Source organism: Hylaeus anthracinus, unplaced genomic scaffold, assembly GCF_026225885.1.
Source record: "Hylaeus anthracinus isolate JK02 unplaced genomic scaffold, UHH_iyHylAnth1.0_haploid 11994, whole genome shotgun sequence".
Lineage (NCBI taxonomy): Eukaryota > Metazoa > Arthropoda > Insecta > Hymenoptera > Colletidae > Hylaeus > Hylaeus anthracinus.
In genome coordinates, this window is record NW_026534341.1 from 10,201,644 (window position 1) to 10,221,636 (window position 19,993).

At 40.6% G+C, this 19,993-nt stretch overlaps 1 protein-coding gene across 1 annotated transcript in view; it reads right to left on the reverse strand.

Moving 5' to 3' along the window:
* The window catches only part of LOC128888495 (uncharacterized), a 52,059-nt gene that overhangs the window by 5,426 nt on the left and 26,640 nt on the right, over positions 1-19,993 (reverse strand). Inside the window, exons 2-9 of the mRNA XM_054145388.1 lie at positions 3,941-4,298; positions 3,524-3,808; positions 3,088-3,361; positions 2,040-2,244; positions 1,733-1,917; positions 1,250-1,445; positions 844-1,056; positions 384-614 (exon numbers count right to left, since the gene is read on the reverse strand). Coding sequence (XP_054001363.1) covers positions 384-614; positions 844-1,056; positions 1,250-1,445; positions 1,733-1,917; positions 2,040-2,244; positions 3,088-3,361; positions 3,524-3,808; positions 3,941-4,298 — 1,947 coding nt within the window. The remainder of the gene's footprint in view (positions 1-383; positions 615-843; positions 1,057-1,249; positions 1,446-1,732; positions 1,918-2,039; positions 2,245-3,087; positions 3,362-3,523; positions 3,809-3,940; positions 4,299-19,993) is intronic.

The window sequence follows — 19,993 nt, forward strand, 5'->3', positions numbered from 1 at the left end:
GGCTGATGTTGTCCAGGCGCGCCTCGGCGAGGCTGCCTAGAACAATGTTCCCCTGCCTGGGAAAAACCCTGGCAGTGCTTGACTTTAAGGGGAGGTAAAGAAAGAAGCGTCGAGGGACAGATTCAGTTGAGCGGTCGAAGGGAAAAGACGGTGCGAATTAACGTAGAGCGGATAGTTGAGCGGACTCTATTCATTTTAGTTTTAGTTAATAGTTAAGTCAGTATTTTATAAATATACTAACATATAATAAATCCTACAAAATGAATTTTAATATAATTTTTTCAGTATATGGTACTCTGACCTCTGAGAATTTCAATTAAAGCTTTCCATGGACACTCTCGAAAGAAAGAGGGAAAACGTTTTTCTATGGGTTTTTCGCTTACCTGGATTGTCTGCGCGGAATCGGAAAATTACGTAGCCGTTGTTCGGAACGGCGATGGTGTCCTTGCCGGGTGGCAAATTGAACTGTCGATTGAGGAGACCCCTCTTATCCAGATCCAGCGCGTGCTTTAGATTAATCTTCTTCACGTTCTTGTCGGGCGAGCGACCGATACCGATCACGTTGAACGCGTAGCCGTGCAAATGGAAGGGATGTGACAAATTCGGTTGTTGTACTGCGGAAATTAAATGACAGAGTTGAATCATGTGAAAAACCGAGTGTCGAATTTTGTTTCTTCGAATTTTATTTAATTATAATGAGAAATTCATCTCATCTCAAAATCCGATTAAATTAATTATATACTCTGATAAAAATGCATTGTGAAAGCAATGCGTTGGAAAACACGATGACACTTGTGTTATTCATTTATAGAGATGCAGACTATTACAGAAGATGAGTCGTACCTTCGTCGACGAGGACCACTTCGACGACCGCGTTGTGCGGGATATCAACCTGGTGGGTGCACATGCAATTGGCACCGCAGTCGGCAGGCCTGTTGTCCCCGTTGCAGAACTGTTCAGGCGGGATGTCGTCGATTTGCGAAAGCGGAGGCGCCGGCGGAAACGTGAACGAGATTTCATCGACGAGAGAAATTACGTGATCTCCGGTCGGTGCCACTGGAATCACACGCGAAATGACAGACGTTTTCATAGGACTCCGTGGACCGTTGAATTCCGGATTTAGCAGATTCAACGGCGATCAACGGGACCTGGGTTGCGCCAGACGTTAGAAAAAGATGCTGCGCTCTGACAAAGCCGAGCGACGATTTCCGAGCGAAGTTGGCGAAATTTTGAAATCACCGTTTCTTACCCAAGAATCGATTATACGTCTGCGGCTGGAAGACTTCTTCTGGCCTGTAGAACAGGAAACGGAATGGCAGGAATATTTTCACGTCTGGACGCTGCTGGAGAAGTCCTTGGTCGACCTGGCGGGCATTCTTCAACTGGTTCACGCAAACGGCGTCCTCTCGAGGACGGCCGCATATGGCGTCCAGAGGATTCAAGACCTAAACGTGAAATTTTTGTGTTGAAAAAGTGTCATCGTTGGATTAGGTAAGGAAAAGTGTCGATAGGCTTCCGTGTTAGCTATTGCTGGCACTTAAAACCTGTAGATGGTGTTCAAGAAGGTAAAAAATTGTTCAGATACAAGGAATTTCTTTTCAGAGATACAATTTCTATAAATCATAAGAATTAGAAAACTCCACAACATCTCCGTCAACTCATACCAACTTTCATCTACTCGACTCAAAGCCTGCAAAGATCTCAAAACACTTCGCATGGCGTTAATACTCACGACGCCCTGGGGAAGTCCGAAGTCGTAAGTTGGCGGCGTGGTAGCCGGTTGGTACGGGCCGCGGGCGTAACGCACTATGGCTAACTGTTGCGCACGGGGAATACCGCACTCGCCGAGCGCGCGGACTTGAATCCAATACGCTCCGACCTGTTGATCCGCGTTTATAACGAAGTCGTATCGTTCGCCTGTAAATCACGGTGTTAGCGTTTCACTTTTACGACGAATAATTAAGTTCGCTTTTTATTTCGCGCTTTCCCTTCTGCTGAATGAGCAATAAAAATCACTAGGCGAGGAGGCGAAGATTTACCGGAGAACGAGATGATGGTGTCCACGTTGACTGGCTGCACCACCTCGCCGTCCGTGGCGATCAGGGTTAGAGTGTGACTTTCGATTGTAATCTGAGCTGGACAGACCGATCCGAAAGAATTGATCATTCGAAAACGATAACGACGACCGGGAGTTATGGTGAAGACCTCCAGAGGTGTGTTCGTCATGAAACCGGTGTTGGGATCCTACGGGCAACAGAAACACGATATTTGTCAACTCGTATTGTTTATTGGCGTTGCAATTCGAGAATAATTACTGGGGAAATTGGAACCTGAGGTATCGGAGGTAATTGGAAGTTAAGATGAGGCGCAGACTCTGGTTTATGATTGCTGAGGTAAAAGACAGAAATTGTAAATCATTAGGTGTAGGCACTCGAGAGTTAAGAAAGTAAGGGAAATTTTGTGACAGCTATATTGTCTTGAGCACGTATTCTAAAATAGGTATCTAAGATAGATACCCTTCTTCATCCTAACTAGGAAGTTATCGATCATTCTCTGATAGAACTTTGTCAACGTGAATATATACTCTATCACAAAATTATATGTTATGAAAGAAGTGCGCTACTCCAGGAAGAATTAAAATACAAGAAAATTGTTTAGATATTACACGAAAACAGTCAGGCGGTGCCTGTTGTTTGCTAATTATACTGACATGAATAGCAGCACTCGTGCTACGCACATGCTACATTGAAATTCTCGTGTGTTTTCTTTTTCATTCGGGAATGTACAATTTTCTCTTGCAACCAGAGGAGTACCATGCAGCGCACCGAATAATTACTAGGTTCTGCATCTGCATCTCTGGAATCTCGCTGGTGAGTTTTAACATCCACAACACGCGTATGCATGCATCTTGTAATTGCTAATGTCCCCAGAATTGTCGAGTACCTACATCTAATGTTCCACGTATTCCAACATATGACTCATCATTGTGTAAACAAAAAAAAAGAAACTTTCATGCGAGTGGGCTACAGAAATCCTCCTTATTAGAGAACTAAAAACAAACTAGAGGAACATCGTCGTATTTCATACCCTAAATTGTCCTTTTCCGTTGATCAAGACACTTTCAGGTGCCTGTCCGGTGTTAACAGCGAGACGACCAGGGAAACGTTCGGCCGCAACCTCGTGGAACCAATCGCTGAGCAGAACGACGTGAGTAGTCAAGTCGTAGTCGTAAAGATGGCTGTTAGGGTCCTTGCTAGGCGGTTGACGTACTACGATGCTACCATAAAGACCGTCTATTTTCTGCAGACCGGTGTGAGCGTGCCAGAAATGTGTGCCTTCGTTTGAAGCCATCCATTGATACCTGCACGACGAACGATTAACGATGAGTCTAGAATAATCTCGACGACGTCGTAAAGTATTCGTGCTCAGACCAAACGAGATCGCAGGTATGGAAAAACGATCGATCGATTTATTTCTATTATTTCAATTTGAATTTTAGGAGAATGTTATTGCGATTTATTACCTGAACGTGCTACCCTCTTGAATGGGACACTGCGTGACAAATGGCACACCGTCGTAGTACTGGCTTCCTCTTTGCCAGATACCGTGCCAGTGGAGGGTTACTTCCATTCCCTCGATGTGGTTCTCGACATCGATCACGACCTTGTCACCCTGGCAGACTTGAATGCTAGGTCCTGGAACCATTCTGTTCACTGTCAGGATACCTCTTTCCACACCGTCAGCCAAGACACACTGACAGTCGCTCCAGACGACGTTCGTTGCATTGGGGGTGCAGATTTGGCAGGCTCTGTGGGTCGAAGGAAACGATGGTCATGAATGTTGTCGAAAAGAACTGTAAGGACTGCGTTAATTGAGCCGTATGTTGCACGAATTAGATTTTGAGAATTAATAGATTGAAATGGTAAAAGGAAGTACTTACGCTCCGAGCACGGTGTAATATTCAAGAGTGAAGTGATAGTAGCATATCCTTGGAGGTTCGTTCTCGCGACAGGCCCTGGCGCACTCGTCTGGCGACGAAAGCGCAGGATTTCGTCGCAATTCGGCGGTGGCACGTTCGCTGTAATCCAGAGGTCTCATTCTCGGTGGTCTGACAGTCGCTCCTCTGCTGCCTAGGTTATCAATCCCACCGAAACCGCTTCGGAATACATTAGCATTCGGATGGGTTTGAACCAGGCCGTGGCTCGAGGGGAAAAAGTTCGTGTCGTCGGTGAACACGTTCCCCGTCTTGAGAGTGGGAGTCCAGAAAGAAGACGCTGGTGTCTGGTCGACTACTGCATCTGTAAACAACAACAGCAAACTGTTAAGCTGATATGAAATTTTCTATTTTAAGCAGTAATAAGTACTAAGTAGTAAGTTTTAAGTAGTAAGTAGTAGTAGTAGTCACTTGTAATAACGGTAATAATAAACAATAAGAACTGTAAATAAATATTTGGAAACGGTCATTTGACTGGTCGTGGTAGGTTTACTGTTAAAAGAGTAAAAAAAGTTAAAAAAGTACTACTGTCGTGTGGTACTTTTACGAGATCACACAGAAATGTCATAACTCCTGACAAAGCGCGCAACGTGAAAAGGAAATCATACATAACGGAGATGTTTATACACGTTCCTAGCACCATCGTAAACCAACAGACAAGAAGTAGCACGTCGGAGTGACTATAAAATATAGTGCAGCAAAATTGGGCAATTACATGCAGACAGAAGATATACTGCGCTTGTTTACCCCGCGAAAATGCATGATCTAGTATTGAAGAACTCGATGATCATAAATTATGCAACTACGATCATTCATCGAATGTTACACATACGATAGAAACGTTACGCATACAATGGAAGATTGATCGCCGCGGGTACGAGTGCTTCAACGCGTTGAAACGAGTATCCAAAGAAAGTAGAAACGAGCAAGAAATTCGAAATGTTTTCGACCGTTTTTCATAGGACGCATAAAACCCGCGATCCGTGTTTACTTCTCGGTTTAATAGGAAAAGTGTCCACGGTTGGAACGCGCTACCGAGTCGCGTAGCACGTTTGCCGAACTAAAAACGCTCACTTATCTCGAGCATGCTCGCCCGTTTTGCCATGAAAGTATGCGAAAGAATGCGATTCACCGACTGGAAGAAATTGGTCGAATTCACGTGATGCGATTGCTCGGATCAAGGTGGTAGTGCCGAGCAAAATATTACTCGATTTTTCATAACTTTTTATTTGGTATCGAATTATTTGCAGTACAGAGGGTTGTAGGAGTTCAGTGCAAGGGTCGAAAAATAATAATAAATAAAATTATTTATTGCAGTTTCATGGGAAGATGACAAAATGTGAGGTATTTGTCGTGCTGGAAATTGAGTTTTGTCTCTGTTATTACTCGCTGTAATTATTGGTATCATAAACACCGTTTAATTCATTAATTATCACGGCAGCCAGTTGCGTTTATAAATGTGCAGGGTAATGGAACTAACGCGCGAACAAAGTAATTTGATGGTCGTACCAGCACTCCGTACATTTCCTCCTGCAGTATTTTCCCCTTAATTACTGCGACGCTCGAGTTATTTCTGCGAGCAGTTTTCACTACGCGTCGATGCTTCGAAACCGTGGCCAGTTAAGCCAATTATGGAACTGGTCCGTATCGTTATTTATATATTTTTGTATTCCATCTTTTTTCGACGGATTTTCGAATTCGAGAAACTTTCTTCTTCATTTTACCTGTATTTAATACTAACAGTTATTTAAATTTCAATTTAATTTATCGTTTCCTAGATCGCTCTCGAAGTTCCAAATATTTTTTTGTTGTATCCCTGACTCTAGCATCTTCTAAAATCTTCGCTAACTTTGTTCGTGTACCTTTGAAAATCGTGTCCCGTTGCGGAGCCTTACGGTAGACCAGTGAAAAATGATTTCCTCTGATGCAAATAAACGAGCATGTGTCGATGAATTTTCCGCGCACGAATCGGTCACGAACCGGTTCTCGACGCGCAAAAATCGCAAGAGTACGGGTTCAGTAAAAAAATCAAGCACCCTGGAATTTCGGATTGCATAGCGTTCCGAACCAGAAATACGCTCGCGACTGCGCATACGACCGCTGAACGAGAATGTTGATCTGTGGTAACGTTCTCCCGATGAATTTCAGAAATCTTGTGGCACCTGTCTTGCCATATTCGTCGACTAAAACGTTGCAACGGTTACTTTTAATATTGATGAAAACTTCTTCGGATGCTGAGGCTCGATGACCTCGTTTGAGGAAAACGATACAAGGTTGGCAAGAAAGTGTAGGGATTCGTGCATTTTCTGAGGTGACATATTCATTTATTTGTAATAAAAATTAATTACAAATTATTTTATAATTATAGTGTGCTTGAAAGATATTTAATTATTGAGCAAATTCAAAGCACTGTGAGAGGGGAGATTTTTGGTTTAATTACGTAGAATATTTCTTCCTAATTCTTTGTTTTTTTTGTAGATTCGAAAGCATTTGAATGTTAAATGATAGCGTGAGAAAGGAAGGAGATACGGTCGTTCTTGGTCAGACGTTTTGGTCAGCCTTCACAGGTCCACTTTTCCTGCTTTACCAATTTGGTTGTCCTTTAGAATATTAGATAACGATGTGATTTTAAGAGACAATGGTCTCCTTTGGTCCACCCTGTACATTCTACAGTAAGTCTATCGCGTTTTCAATTACGCTGATTTTTGTGCCTAGGTGTGGGTGTCGGATGCCAGCAGGCTGATGCAAGAATTGCTTTTCAATATTTAACTACCCTGCACAACTATGGACAGTGTACATAAAGGGTTATAGTATTGTAATTCACCATTCTATCCGGTCGCACGCCAGGCGGTCGGCCTCGTCTGAGACTGGCATAGGCGTGCATTATTTACGATCCTGCACCGAACGTACATCGTGACGTAAAAATTTTCCTCGGATGAATTATGCCGCACGCTCGGTATGCGAATTCTTTTTCTATACAACCATACTTAGAGAGCTTTCCTGCCGCGAACATGCTTGAGAAGCTTTTACACTTTTCAATCATAACGTAACTTTTGTAACGAGCCTCCGACTCCGTGAGAGCGCGAGTAGCATGGATCGTTTTATCCACTGTTTATGTTTGTTTTAATACATAGGGGAAACAGTGGAACTAATATTTTCGCTGCTACGTAGAGTGGAAGATCAAACGTGAATAATACAACCAATTGATTCGTAGTGGCTGTAGCAATTTTATTTTTACATTGCAAATGGATCGTAGAGTATGCAACAGGTCCTTGATAAACCCTTATTAAGGGTGACATATTTGTCAAGATAACAGGCTTGGCAAGCTAGAATTAATTTTATTAAGCGATACCATCTGCTCCAAGAAAGTGCCACTAATATCCATAAGAAAATTAATTACAGGAGATTTCTCGATTCGATACATTGTTACAGATATTACTATTAAAACAGTGTGTAGCTATAATCAATAATCATATTCATATATTCTATTCATTCTGAAGAGAATATGTCACAAAAAAAATTTAATACTACCTTCAATACTAATTTACACAATACAGACTGATGTGCATCCAAAAATAGCATTCAAAGAATCAATATGCGGGCACGAAAAGGTTAAGCTCCACTAAGAAGAGTAATTTACACGCTCATTAACGTCACGCAATATCATGTGTATTAATAGAATAGAGACTAGTGAATGCGAATAAACTACAACTTACGAATCGGGGAGACAGTATATGGCTGGGGATCAGTTCCAAGACGTTGTAGTATTTTACAAATGTTATACTGCATCGTTCGTTACCCCTCTTGACGTAAAATTCGTTGGAATGACTAAAATTTCTCGAAAGTATATGCAAATGACGCCTGGAGACGAGGCGTTTTGCAACATTTCCGCGAAAAATACTAGCTGATCGTTGGATCGTTAAAGAAGTTTCTCTCGCGGATCGTGGGCTCTTCGATACGATCGGAACAGGCGATTCCAATGGCGGCGTGATTGTCCGCTCGGTTTCGCTGATTTTAAAGCCGCCTAAGGAAATCGAGCGGTTCTGGATCGCGAGAAACGCAGGCCATGGCTAACAAAGAACGTAACATTCAATGATTATCCTATATCGTGCGGTTTTCCACGATGTGTCTGCCCTGTTTGGAGCTAAAATAAAATAGATTTCTTCCACTTCAATAAAACAGTATCCATTTGAATTATTATTTAAAAAAGCTGGAATAAAAAGTGATCGTAGAAATCCTAAGTACTTAAATAACCATCTGTCTTTTTTTCTTTGTATCGCAATGTGATTTATTATTACAATTATTATATACCTGGGACGCCTTTCCGAGATAGACCTGCCAAAATGCTTGAAAAGTCCATTAGAGAATCGATCTAAGGATATTAATCATACACTTTCGCCTTCTACTCTCTGATATTATATTTCATTGCAACAAGTGTTGCTACTATTATCTAATAAGATAAAGAAAATGATACGAGCGCTTGTATCTCTATGTTCGCCGGTAGTTCCCAGAAACGTCAACCGCAGACAGAAAGTGTGTGTGACTAGAAGAAGGAAACGTTTTCAGACACACGATCTTGCGACCTTTTCCCACGGATTTTTGTTCCTTCAAAACTAACATTTATTACTGCTTGGTAAAAATTAGTTTTGGCGGTTGAATCTGTTATTTATTTTCAACAGAAATTTATTTAAACCTCAATTGGTATTTTCATTTACATATAGGAAGGGTAAAAGTAGAAAGAGTGAACAATCCGTGTAAAAAATATATGATCCTTGGATCCGGATTGGGACAGAGACAGGAATGCCAGAAGAAGTTGGCAAAATAGTCGGATAGGGCGTGAAGGAAACGTCGGATCGCGTGGTGCTCTTCCAGTTCTGCGTTTAATAACGCGCAGTTAGAAACGGTCGAACGACTTGTCACGGGAACGACGACTTTCACTGTATTTTTGCGCTTTACTTCCAACGACAGATCTCCAGTCGATGTGTCATCATCCGTCGTCCTATCGTATCGCGTTCCATTATGTAATTTTTCATAGTTTTACGTAACCCGCGACCACGGGGAAAATCTAGCTTTACATAACCCAAAGTCGAACCGACGTGGGCCAAGCTAGAGAGTCCACCTACGTCGCGAATGAAGACCGTCACGCGGATGCTCTTTATGATGACAGTACGGTGAGGCAATGTCGTGCCAACCCAGTTCTACGACATGGCCCGTGCAAACAATGCGGCCTGTGTAAGGAGACGAGCAATTTCATCGACCTGGTAGGGGGAGACGTCACCTTCGTTGACGCGAAGATATGATTTCATACGGGGTGACGGATGAACACACGGAAAGACGGAACTGTGTCCTGTCTTCGATGAGCTACGATTTGGATTCACGAAGAATTGTCAACAAGACTAACTATAGTTCTTACTAGCTAGATTTTCTTAGATCTTCTATTACATCGACTGTCATCTCTTCAAGAATGTCTGAAATGGGATGTAGACTGAGCACTTATGCGTTGCGTAGGACTTGAAGTAACCGAGAGAACTAATGATGGGTTACTTTACCGTCATTTCCCTGCTGTATAATTCTATAATAATTGCATGAGTTAGTAACAATCGTCTAACAAATGTCTTCACTTAGCGGACGATCCTCATTGTCACGAGTTGGCCTTGGAACACATTCCTACTTTTATAAAGAATTTTGTTGAGGTGTCGCAAAAACACGCCGAATCTTGAGCGAACACATTATTTAGTCTAGTAAATGTATCGAGTGTTTATTCGTCACTTTTTACTCGAATAAAATGCTGTCCCTTCTCATTTGCCAAACATGCCACTTACAACTTGCCGTTGTTAACCAATCTAAAGTGCCTTGCGCAAGAAGCAATTATGATGTCGGTAAAAAATCAGGCTTTCTTTTCATCCGTGAAAGGGGAAATATTTTATGTCCCAGGACGTATCGCTGACACAGAAAGCAAATAATTGCACGTTGATGTCTACTCAAAGTACTCGGACCACGAGAATGACGAATTATGGGATATTAATCAAGGAGGTGTGACGCTTTCTTTAACCTTCCGCTCTCATCTCTCTGCACGTCAGTCGTCCAATGTCACGCATAATGATGTGTACTTCGCTGAATGCAGCACGTCATTAAGTTTCCGGCAGGCGATTCAGCGAACATCAAACGCCTCGCACGCCACCTTGACGTCTCACTCTGTCAGCTTTTTGTCGCCTTTCGAGTCGCTTCCAGTCAATTCGAGGCAATTTCTCACACTGACGAGGATACCTTCTCGCCCATTCGTCACCTGTGGTTTGGGAGCACAATGTGTTATTCTGACTATTTCCTTAAATTTTATACTCAGTCAAAGCACTTGGTATAGTCACAACTTTTTATATTTCATGGCATTTCTCACCGTTTGTTTTACGGAGCTTTTAAAAAATGTTAAATTTAAGTGTCTCATATATTGTATCGCATATAATACTGCGAAGGAATCAAATTTTTTCTTCAAATTCAACGTAGAAGCCATATATGAATTTTTCTGTGTGAAATAAAACGAAGCTACATCGTGAAAATGGCACACCTTGCGCCAATCGAATCCTTCGAGCCTCGATTATTCGCGTTCGTCGTACTTGAACCATAGCCACATACGATTTGCTCTTTTGCTTTATTCGGTACGTTACCTCTGATCGATCAGTTTCGCACGCTGAGCGGAGGAGGATCCTTTGAAACGACAGAGACCGAACATCCGAACTGGGACGAAGAAAACGGGACCACTAAATGTCAGGCCTTCGACGTTGCTCGTGTCACGAGTCGAAGTTTGTCCTTTCATCGGAATGCAATTGAACTTTCGATTGCCACTTGAATGGAGACGAGAATACGGACGTGTGGAAAATGGTTGTTGCAACGCTGGAAATGGAAATCTATTTACCCTCAGAGAACTTGCATGCAAACTTTAGAGGAACGTCGCTTGACTGTCAATCTTTGATTTCGATTTAACTTGGCACACAGGTGAAACCCTAAGGAATATTAGAGACATATTTTTTTTCCATTGATGTTCGTGTTCAAGGGGTAGAAAATATTATCAATGTCATAGGTGGGAGTACATATGTATTTAATTAAATATTTCAAAAGGTAACGAAGATAAACGAAATGTTAAGCATAAAAACAGTTTCGTTTTGTTTTCCCTTAAATATTTCGTGCAATTTGTCTTCACGAAGCATTCCTGCACTCTATTACCAGGTGTTCATAGAAAGTGGAAGGCACAATTAAAATCCTACAAATCTTGCTCAAGGACTAACGATAATTCTTTCGACACCGAGTTGAGTTCTGTTATTTCAAATGTAGATGATTAATGCCCCCGATCACGCGATAGCACGTTTCGTAGTACGAAATCAATTACTTATCTACATCACAGTAATGATTCACTCGAAAATAGAAATATTAATTACCGACTTATCTGCATCGGTAGGTAAATAAAGGAATGATTGGCTGAAAACTGTTTTATAATTAAGACGATAATTCCACGCGTTGCAATGGCTTGGTCAACGATACATTTTTTCTGACTGTAATCACGAGTATACGAGGAAGTGAGAGCGGAATCCGACGTGTTGCGTGATAATATTACGATTTCGTTTCAATTTTACGCGGATAACGATCGCGAAAATTATTTCCCGCACAATTAGACGGTTAAATTAATTTATCCCGTGACGTAACTCGTTACGTTTTCGTTTCGTTCGTAAACGAGCGATCATGGAAGACACCGTCGAACAAAACACTGTTTACAGAATGCTTTTATAACGAGCGACGTGCAAGAACGATAATTGAAGAAGTCCCGGGCTAACGAAGCGCGGATCGGATTCGTTCTGCAGACACGTCGTTAAAGGTATTTGCGCCGTGGGAGTCGTGAGATTACGGATCGGGATTCGTCTTTCTAAAGTTCAAACAAAAGGTAAAGTTCAAATAAAAGTCCACTCGTAACAGGATGATGGCATCGGCTTCAGTCACGTTACTATGTTTGCGTCTTGATCGTGAGCCCGCGTCCTCGTTCATTCTGTCGGCAAACGAGGAATCGAAATGCCAAAGTGATTAAGAAGACGAGAAGTTATGATATTATATAAATTATGCAAATTAGCGTGGTAGCTGTTGTGCTGGGATTAACGAGGAATTTAAATACCCACTCGTGATGAGGAAATTAATAAGAAAGAGAAATGGTTATTTATGAAATTATTTTGTGATCTATTTCAGGAGAAAATAAAGATTGTATTCATAAAAAAAAGTCATTGGACTATTAATTCGATTAACAATAGCAATGATCATCCTACGCGCGGGTATGCTTGCAAGAACGATGATGCTGCGTGTTGCAGACAGTGCACGAGATAGAAAGTCCGATGATCCGCGAATGAACTTGGCCTTGTCCTTGTCCTCGTCTCATCTTACGGAACGCTCGAGCGTTTCTCGCTTGTGCAGAGGCAAGTATTGTGCAAACAGCGAGAAGAGCGTCTGATGCCAGAAGGTGAAGGGAAGGTGCAACGGGTGTTCGAGGCTTCACGGATAATGATGCCACATAACGCCGCTTCGATTGCGCTAATGAATGTAATAACGGTCCAGTCAAACGGGAGCTTTCTGGTCACTGAATTACGTTTAAATTACTATGCACGTTATTTCATAAAATTTGAATCTCAACTAAATTCTACTAAACTGCTAAGCTCTTCGTTTCTCTCTATTCGCATGAAACGATTCGCGTGATTTATACGCCGACATTCATCACGGCGTAGATCTGTTGGTTTAACCAATGGTGCCATTCGTCACCTTCGTTCAGTGTGCTTTAGTTTTTAGCGGTAAACGAGAAGTGATATTCATTTATCATCCACTATCCTACTTTCGTTTTTTCCATGGCACGATAATACCTCCCTTGCGTAGGCAGGTGCTCATAAAACTCTCTACAGCATGAGTTTTTATTTTATCCCCAGGAATAGAAATTATTTCATGAATATTTATGCGTAATTAATGTTCTGGTAAGTGGAAAATCTGTGGCTGAGTTTCCAGGTTTCCAGGGCTATTACAAGTTCATGCACGGAAACATTATCCACAAATCTCTAAAAATGTAATTAGCAGACTTCGCAGAAACTGCTTTTATTAGGGTTCCCTATAGCACTTTCAATTCCTTATTACATGCTAGGCCCTAACTTTGCCTAGAGTTGGTTACATTCCTCCAACTCTCGCGAATCCCATAAATTTTATTTTATCATACAGAAATGAAATTATATGGTGAATATTTATACCTTCGTGACTTAATTAGTACTCGAACTGAAAAATGTATAGTTGAACCTGCAGGGCTATTAGACTACGTCCATATAGGAAACCATCATTTGTGAAAAATCAAAATGAATAATGTACGAATATTTTACTTATCAAGAATTCCGAAAGGACAACCGTGCCACCAACATAATTCATTGTCTTGTTTCTTTTTTAACTGACTTTGAAGAATCCTCTGCCAGATTGTCTTCGGAGAAGACATTCTTTTCCAGCATTTCCACGCGACGTTTCGTTCCGTTAATGGGGCATCCTTCGCGGAACGGTACACGAGCCTAAACGGCCGACGTCCTCGTAATAAATCCAAGACTTAAATGAGGCAATCACACGCCGCTTAAATTAACGTCTCGCTGCGGCGGCTGATACAAGTGAAAGGCTTGTATTGGCCGATGCGACGCCGGAAATGCGCGCGTGCCCGTTTGCGGTGAATTTCACGGCCGATTATGTCGTTATAATCGTGCCACTAACGTTTGAGACCGCGCTTCCTTTGACCTATTAACTCCTTAAAGGTTCAAATCTGTATTTCAGTTTTGTAATTCTCATGCATGAAATAAAATGACAGCGTTGCAAGTCAGACAAATGAACGAAGGGGAATGCTTTTGTTAGCAATATCTCCATGAAATTACGACTCCACCTACGACTGGTTATCTTCTTTCTTTTATTTTCTCTTGCAATGCCCAGCATCGTTCCACCGACTACAAAGCGGTAAAAAAGTTTTCGACTTTCTCCGCGGCCTGAAATCGCTCTACACCCCGACAACACGTTTCGCTCGTTGAAATTAATTGACGAACATCCGACGGTGTCTCGCGTTTAGGCTAGACGAAACTGGTTCCTCTTGGAGAATATTGCTGCTGCTCGAAGCTATAAATGTTGTTATTAAATCTCCCAGCGTGGTCCAACGATTTCCCTTGTCGTCGTTCGGAGTACAGTGAAACTTAACGAATCCTGATGTAACCAACAAAATTCGATGGTTCTATGCCGGTAGTCTCGCTACGTGTGTTTATGCGTGTTCTCGAATATTTTATTTATCACCCGTGGCATGCTTCAAGTCAGTTTCACTCGATATTGTAATGTGTTAATGCTTACGAGTTCAGATTTAGAATTAGCAACCGCAAAAACCCCTGGATACCAAATTTCATCAAAATTGCTCGATAGGTACAATAAGTGCATCTCTTGTAAAAATCTTAGAGGGGTTTTCCTTCCAGGAATTACTACTACAGTGTTTACTATTATTTCTTGGAATTTACATATGGCTACTTGTAAGTCTTATATACTCTTATTTAAGTGTCTATTAACTAGGAAACATTGAAGTGACATAACTCGGCGTGGAATGGTGCAATTCGATTCTAATAAAAAGCAAATTGAATGGCGGAATTTCCATTATTTATTTGATAGCTATAATAATTGTTAAATATTCTTAAACATGTGTTTCATTTGTTTATTATTAATTATTCTAAATATCTCTAGGTTGATCCTTCATTTGTTTTATTATTGCAGTCAAGAGCGATTAATTTCAACTGTCGGTTGTAGATCGAAGTTAGAGATACTCTCGACTCTTTCGTTGAGAAAGCGTCAATTAAATTTTCATTCATGCGTAATTAAACTCTATCGTCACGCGTTATCTCTGGCACTCGTCTTTTTAAGTGCACGACCGATGTAATAAATATTTGTCATAATTTCACGCACGATTACTGCGATTAATTTGCCATCGTTTCGAGTAAACTTTTACATAGTACGTTTGAAAGTTGCGAGACACGGTTATAAATTTTAAAATAACACAGGATGCTGTTGTGGATTACATAGCAGTCTAATTTTACCACTTAATATATGTAGTAACAAGACACGGTAGAAAACGTCTTATTAACGCTACCAATGCAGTAAAGTGGCTAGATTTTCGGACACTATATTTTGCAGCAATGTACTTTTACAGCAACCTAACTTATTTGCAATATAATTACTTAATAGTGGACACTCACTATCAGTGATAGAAAATTTTCGAAAAAGTAGAAAGATGGTGAAACATGAAAATGATTCTTGTTATCCTAGCAGAATCCACGTTTGGCCAATAAAAAAATATTTGTCACGGAATGTTTCTATGTTTTAAGCACCTGATACGTTTGCGTGTCTGCTATCACAAAAATCATCCTATAATTTTATCAACGTTATTCGATCAAAAGATAAAAATACTTGCTCCGATTTCATAACAAACAGCCCATACAGGAATCATAAAGTGAACCAGAAATGATACAACTTTTACTCTTACAAACATCGATTGAACTTATGACATTTTCATTTCCATATCACCAAACAGTGCAATGTGTAACGTTACAGCCTACTCAAAATGTTTCTAAAGTTTACCCTAACCTTTTTACCAAATACCAATGGTTCAAGGACTGTCTAAAACTCGACTTAGACTATTCATGCGTTCGAACGTTCACTGCATTTAGATTTCCTGCAACAGCAACGTCTTAATGCGGAATCGCTTAAAACCCATTTATCTTTATCGAATAGAAAGTCAGGAATCCAGCGGAGAGAGTGTTGCGCGAGTAAATAATCATCCACCGAGATAAATGAAAAATCAGGGGAATTTAAAAAATACATATCACGCCCACGTAACGTTCCCTATTATTTCCACAGGAAAAGTGGTCGACGAGTGGACAAAGCTTTCTCAGTTATAATTGTGTGTCTGGTTTCCGTTTAGACGCGATTTCTCACGCGTCGCGGACCTTGATAATACACTGAAAAACGCAGGCATCGCCTACTACCGTTTGCTAAAGTGAAACTGGAAGGTAGAAGAAAGACACCGTTACATCACGGCCGCTGTTCCTTTTTATTAACTTTCAATTTGCTGGAAATTGTGCGCCAGTTGTACAATTCCATGTAGTACAGAAACTAGCGGAGTCACTGTTCAAATAATGTAATATTTATTATTGCCATTCGAACGTCATTATTCGGGTAGCAATATTATGTTAAGCAAGAATTTTAAAGGAACTACTATAAAAATAAATCCATCATTTTTTCTAAATTTATTTATAGTCACTTTTAGATTATTTTATGGAACTTCTTCTTCATACTTAGTTTCATTATTTTTAGAAGAGTTTTAGAGTTTTGGATGTAAAAATTAGGATTCAGACTTCACTTTTACATTATTTTGTGGAACATCTTCTTCATATATAATTTCATTTATTTTAGAAGAGGAAAATTAGAAAACCGAAGGTTTTGGATGTAAAAATTACATCTTTTGATAAGAGTTGAACCACCTTTGATTCCATACTCAATAGATAATAATTAAAATTATAATTGTAAAACTTGCTTGAAGTTTGACCACATTTAGGGGCAGCCTGTGCCTCGGCGCTCTGCATCGAACTCTCTCAATAGAAGCGGAAGGCCTGTACCATTATCACGATCGGTTTGCACGAGCAACGAATCAGGCTGGAATCGGTTTCGTTCGCGTCTGATTGGTTGCGTGCTGAACAAGTAGTGATGCAGAAAGCGTGACACAGTTTTAGACCACTGATCATGGAACAGCCTCGCTCTACGGAAATAGAGAGTGATCCAGTGTTGCTAAGATCGTGATGGATGCGATCCACCACAATGTACATGCGCCCACAATGTTTTCACCGTTACAATGACCTCCCACGTTCACTGGACGCATTAGGTTACCGAGGCGAGCAGACGGTATCCTGTTGATCCTGTCCAAGGATTCCAACGGAGTTCCTGTTACGATCTTACGTGTAATGATTTTTCCAAACTCTCCATTGTTTCTTACATATTACCTTCCTTATTATATGCAGATCTTAAAATTGCATGTAATTTATGACCTCGGAAGTTTCAAGTACTCATGTTATCCTTGTTTCAGTGTCATAGGTCCTTCCTTTATTATATTTCTATTTAAAAGAAACACATTGCATATGTTTTACGTTTTCTGTTTATTTGGGGATGATTTATGTTGAAACTAGAAGAATTTTTTTAATCCTGTATGGGCCTGTATAACTTTTAGGTCACATGCTAATTCATCAACATATTACTAAATAATTTTAGTTTTTCCACAAGATGATGTAAAAATCTTAATTATATAATATATCTGATAACAGCAGTACCTAAGATATCAAAGTAAATGACTTGCAAGCTATCTGCAGAAACAAAATTCGGCTCATAGAGGATTAATGACGCGTCGTTGCTTCTGCAGCACTTGTTTTACCACTATATACCTCAATTTACTCGGTGGTGTAGCACACAACATCGTGTTATGTCACACTTTCGAAACACGCGAAGAACGCGATTAATTCCCGAGGAGCCTCGATCTTCACGGTTGGCCTTGGGGAAACACGCCAGCGGACATTTGCCGATAAAAGATGGCATTCGACAGTCAACGACCGGCAGGAAAGCAGTCGAACTAGTTTCGTGCGTGCACGAACGATGGCCTACTGGTTTTACCAATGTCAAGTGCACAAGGACCACGACCGAAGACCAGCTGGCCTGTTGCTTAACACCCATTTAAAGAGATACCCTCGTACGCAACCGTCGAGAATCGATTTTCCCGTCGTACAGTTGAAATTAGCACATTTCGCATTATCGCATCAATGCATTAATTTGAACTTATAATGTAAACAAATACATTATTACGTCATTTACTTTACTACTTTCTCATTCTAACTACATATTTCCCTTCTGTCCTGTTTTTCAGGTAGTGTATCATGGGTAACAGAGCTTTCTGTTGTCGTTCGCTCGCTAAATTTCCATCGAACTATGCGAGAACGTTTCATGTGAACGCTGCCAGTTTAAGATATCCGAGAACAACGGAGAGTGGGCGATGGGAAGTAAATAATAAAAATAAATAAACAATGTAAATAGGACCACGCGGACCATTCCACGCGGTTTCCGCCGTGTCTGAACTAGGACAAAGAAATCAGGGGTCGGTAACCTTTTTATGGGGACACGTCCGAATACAGCGAATCTTTCAGCCACGGCAATTAAGCTAATTAAGCCCCATGTTTTGTATAGCTAATGAAACACCAAGGAGATTTAATTAAAATCCGGTCTAATCAGTCATTGGCCGAGCCCAAACTTTCGATGCTTTTGCTCCATTGGTGCTCCTCGATTTCCACAGGAATCTAAACTCTGCAATTAATGCAGGAAGCACATGCCACTAATGGGACAGTTGACATCGGCGATTTTGGTAATTTCCGCGCGAAGGAATACGAATAATTCAAGTGGAATTAATTGGACCTCCGCGGGGATTGCAAGTACCCATGAATTATTTATTTATCACATGCCAATAGCCCCGTTAGATGGTTCAGCAATCCTAGCCGCTGGACAAAGGGCGAGTCAGATGGTTTACCAATGAATTGGTAACCAATACACTATTAGGATTTTCTTTCTTTTACTTTTTCCATACTAAAGAAAAAATTCAGATCTGAAAGCCTAATAGTTCTCTGTTAGTAAAGAGTGATTTTAATAAATACCTGTGGGAAGAAATTTCTTTGGAAATTAGCTGTCGATTCGTCTATGATAGGTTTTCGTAACTTACCTGAAACAAAAAGAAAAATTAAGTTAGTGACAAGGGCTAACAGTAATAGTTTAATTTTTGATCATCGAAAGAGTCAGATACCAAGATTCCACAAACCATAGTTTCAGAACGACTGGTACAATTTATCTTAACATTAGAATAAATGACGAAGTTGCAAAATTAAAAAAAAACTGAATCTCGTAATAAATGGCTACTAGCTATCCTGAATAAATCCATTATGGATCACCTGCGGCGCTCAATGTATTAATCGATGCTAATGCGAAGACTTATAGCCAATGAAACCTTGTATCCGTCGATAGATAAATTTCATGGCCAGTAGCGGCGCCAGGAAAGCGCATACGCGCGATTTCATCTCTCATGGAACGCGTTTCGTGCGATCAAGGTGAGATAATCGTTCGCAAAAACAGAAGGAAGATACGCCGGACGTTTTGATCACCGAAAGGAACTTGTTTTCACTGGATGTTCTTCCTGGCGTGCAAAGATCGAGGCCACGTGAAAGGCGTCCGTGGGTTTTCAAAAGACAATTCACGATACAACGCACCACACGTACCGTTTAGATGGGCAAAAATCTTATCTACAATTTCGAACAACGAGGAAAGTATGACAAGAAATTTTCACGAAATTATTATTTAATAATTCTAATAGTTCGCACGGTTGAATTTGATAAAAATCCTTGAATATTCATGATCTATAGTTTAGCGATACAAATTTAAGGTACTTGGAACATCACATGAATGAACAATTTTTTTATAGAAAATACAGAGTCGATAAAATAAAAATTTGAAAATAGCAGGTCAACCTACAGCTGAGAGAATGTTCCTTATATGAACATAAAGCAATGTTCCCTGGTCCCCTTAACCTTTATAATCCAGTTGCAGTGGGTCCCCTTCATCTGGCAATGCTCAACCTTTAACGGTACCCTTATTATTAATAAATGCAGAAAATAGCTGCAGCAATTTGAAACGAACGCCGCATTCGTTCAGAGGAATTAATCATAGATAACCCACTCCTTCGAGCACTCTTTAGATGAAAGTGCAATGCATCACAATTTCAGAAATTGCAATCAATTTGCAACACTTCATCAAACTCTGGTCTGTCAGTTCGTAGGCTGGAGTTTGCTGGTCATTGGAGAAATTGGTAATCGCGAAGACTTCAATTTTTGTATAAAAATTAAA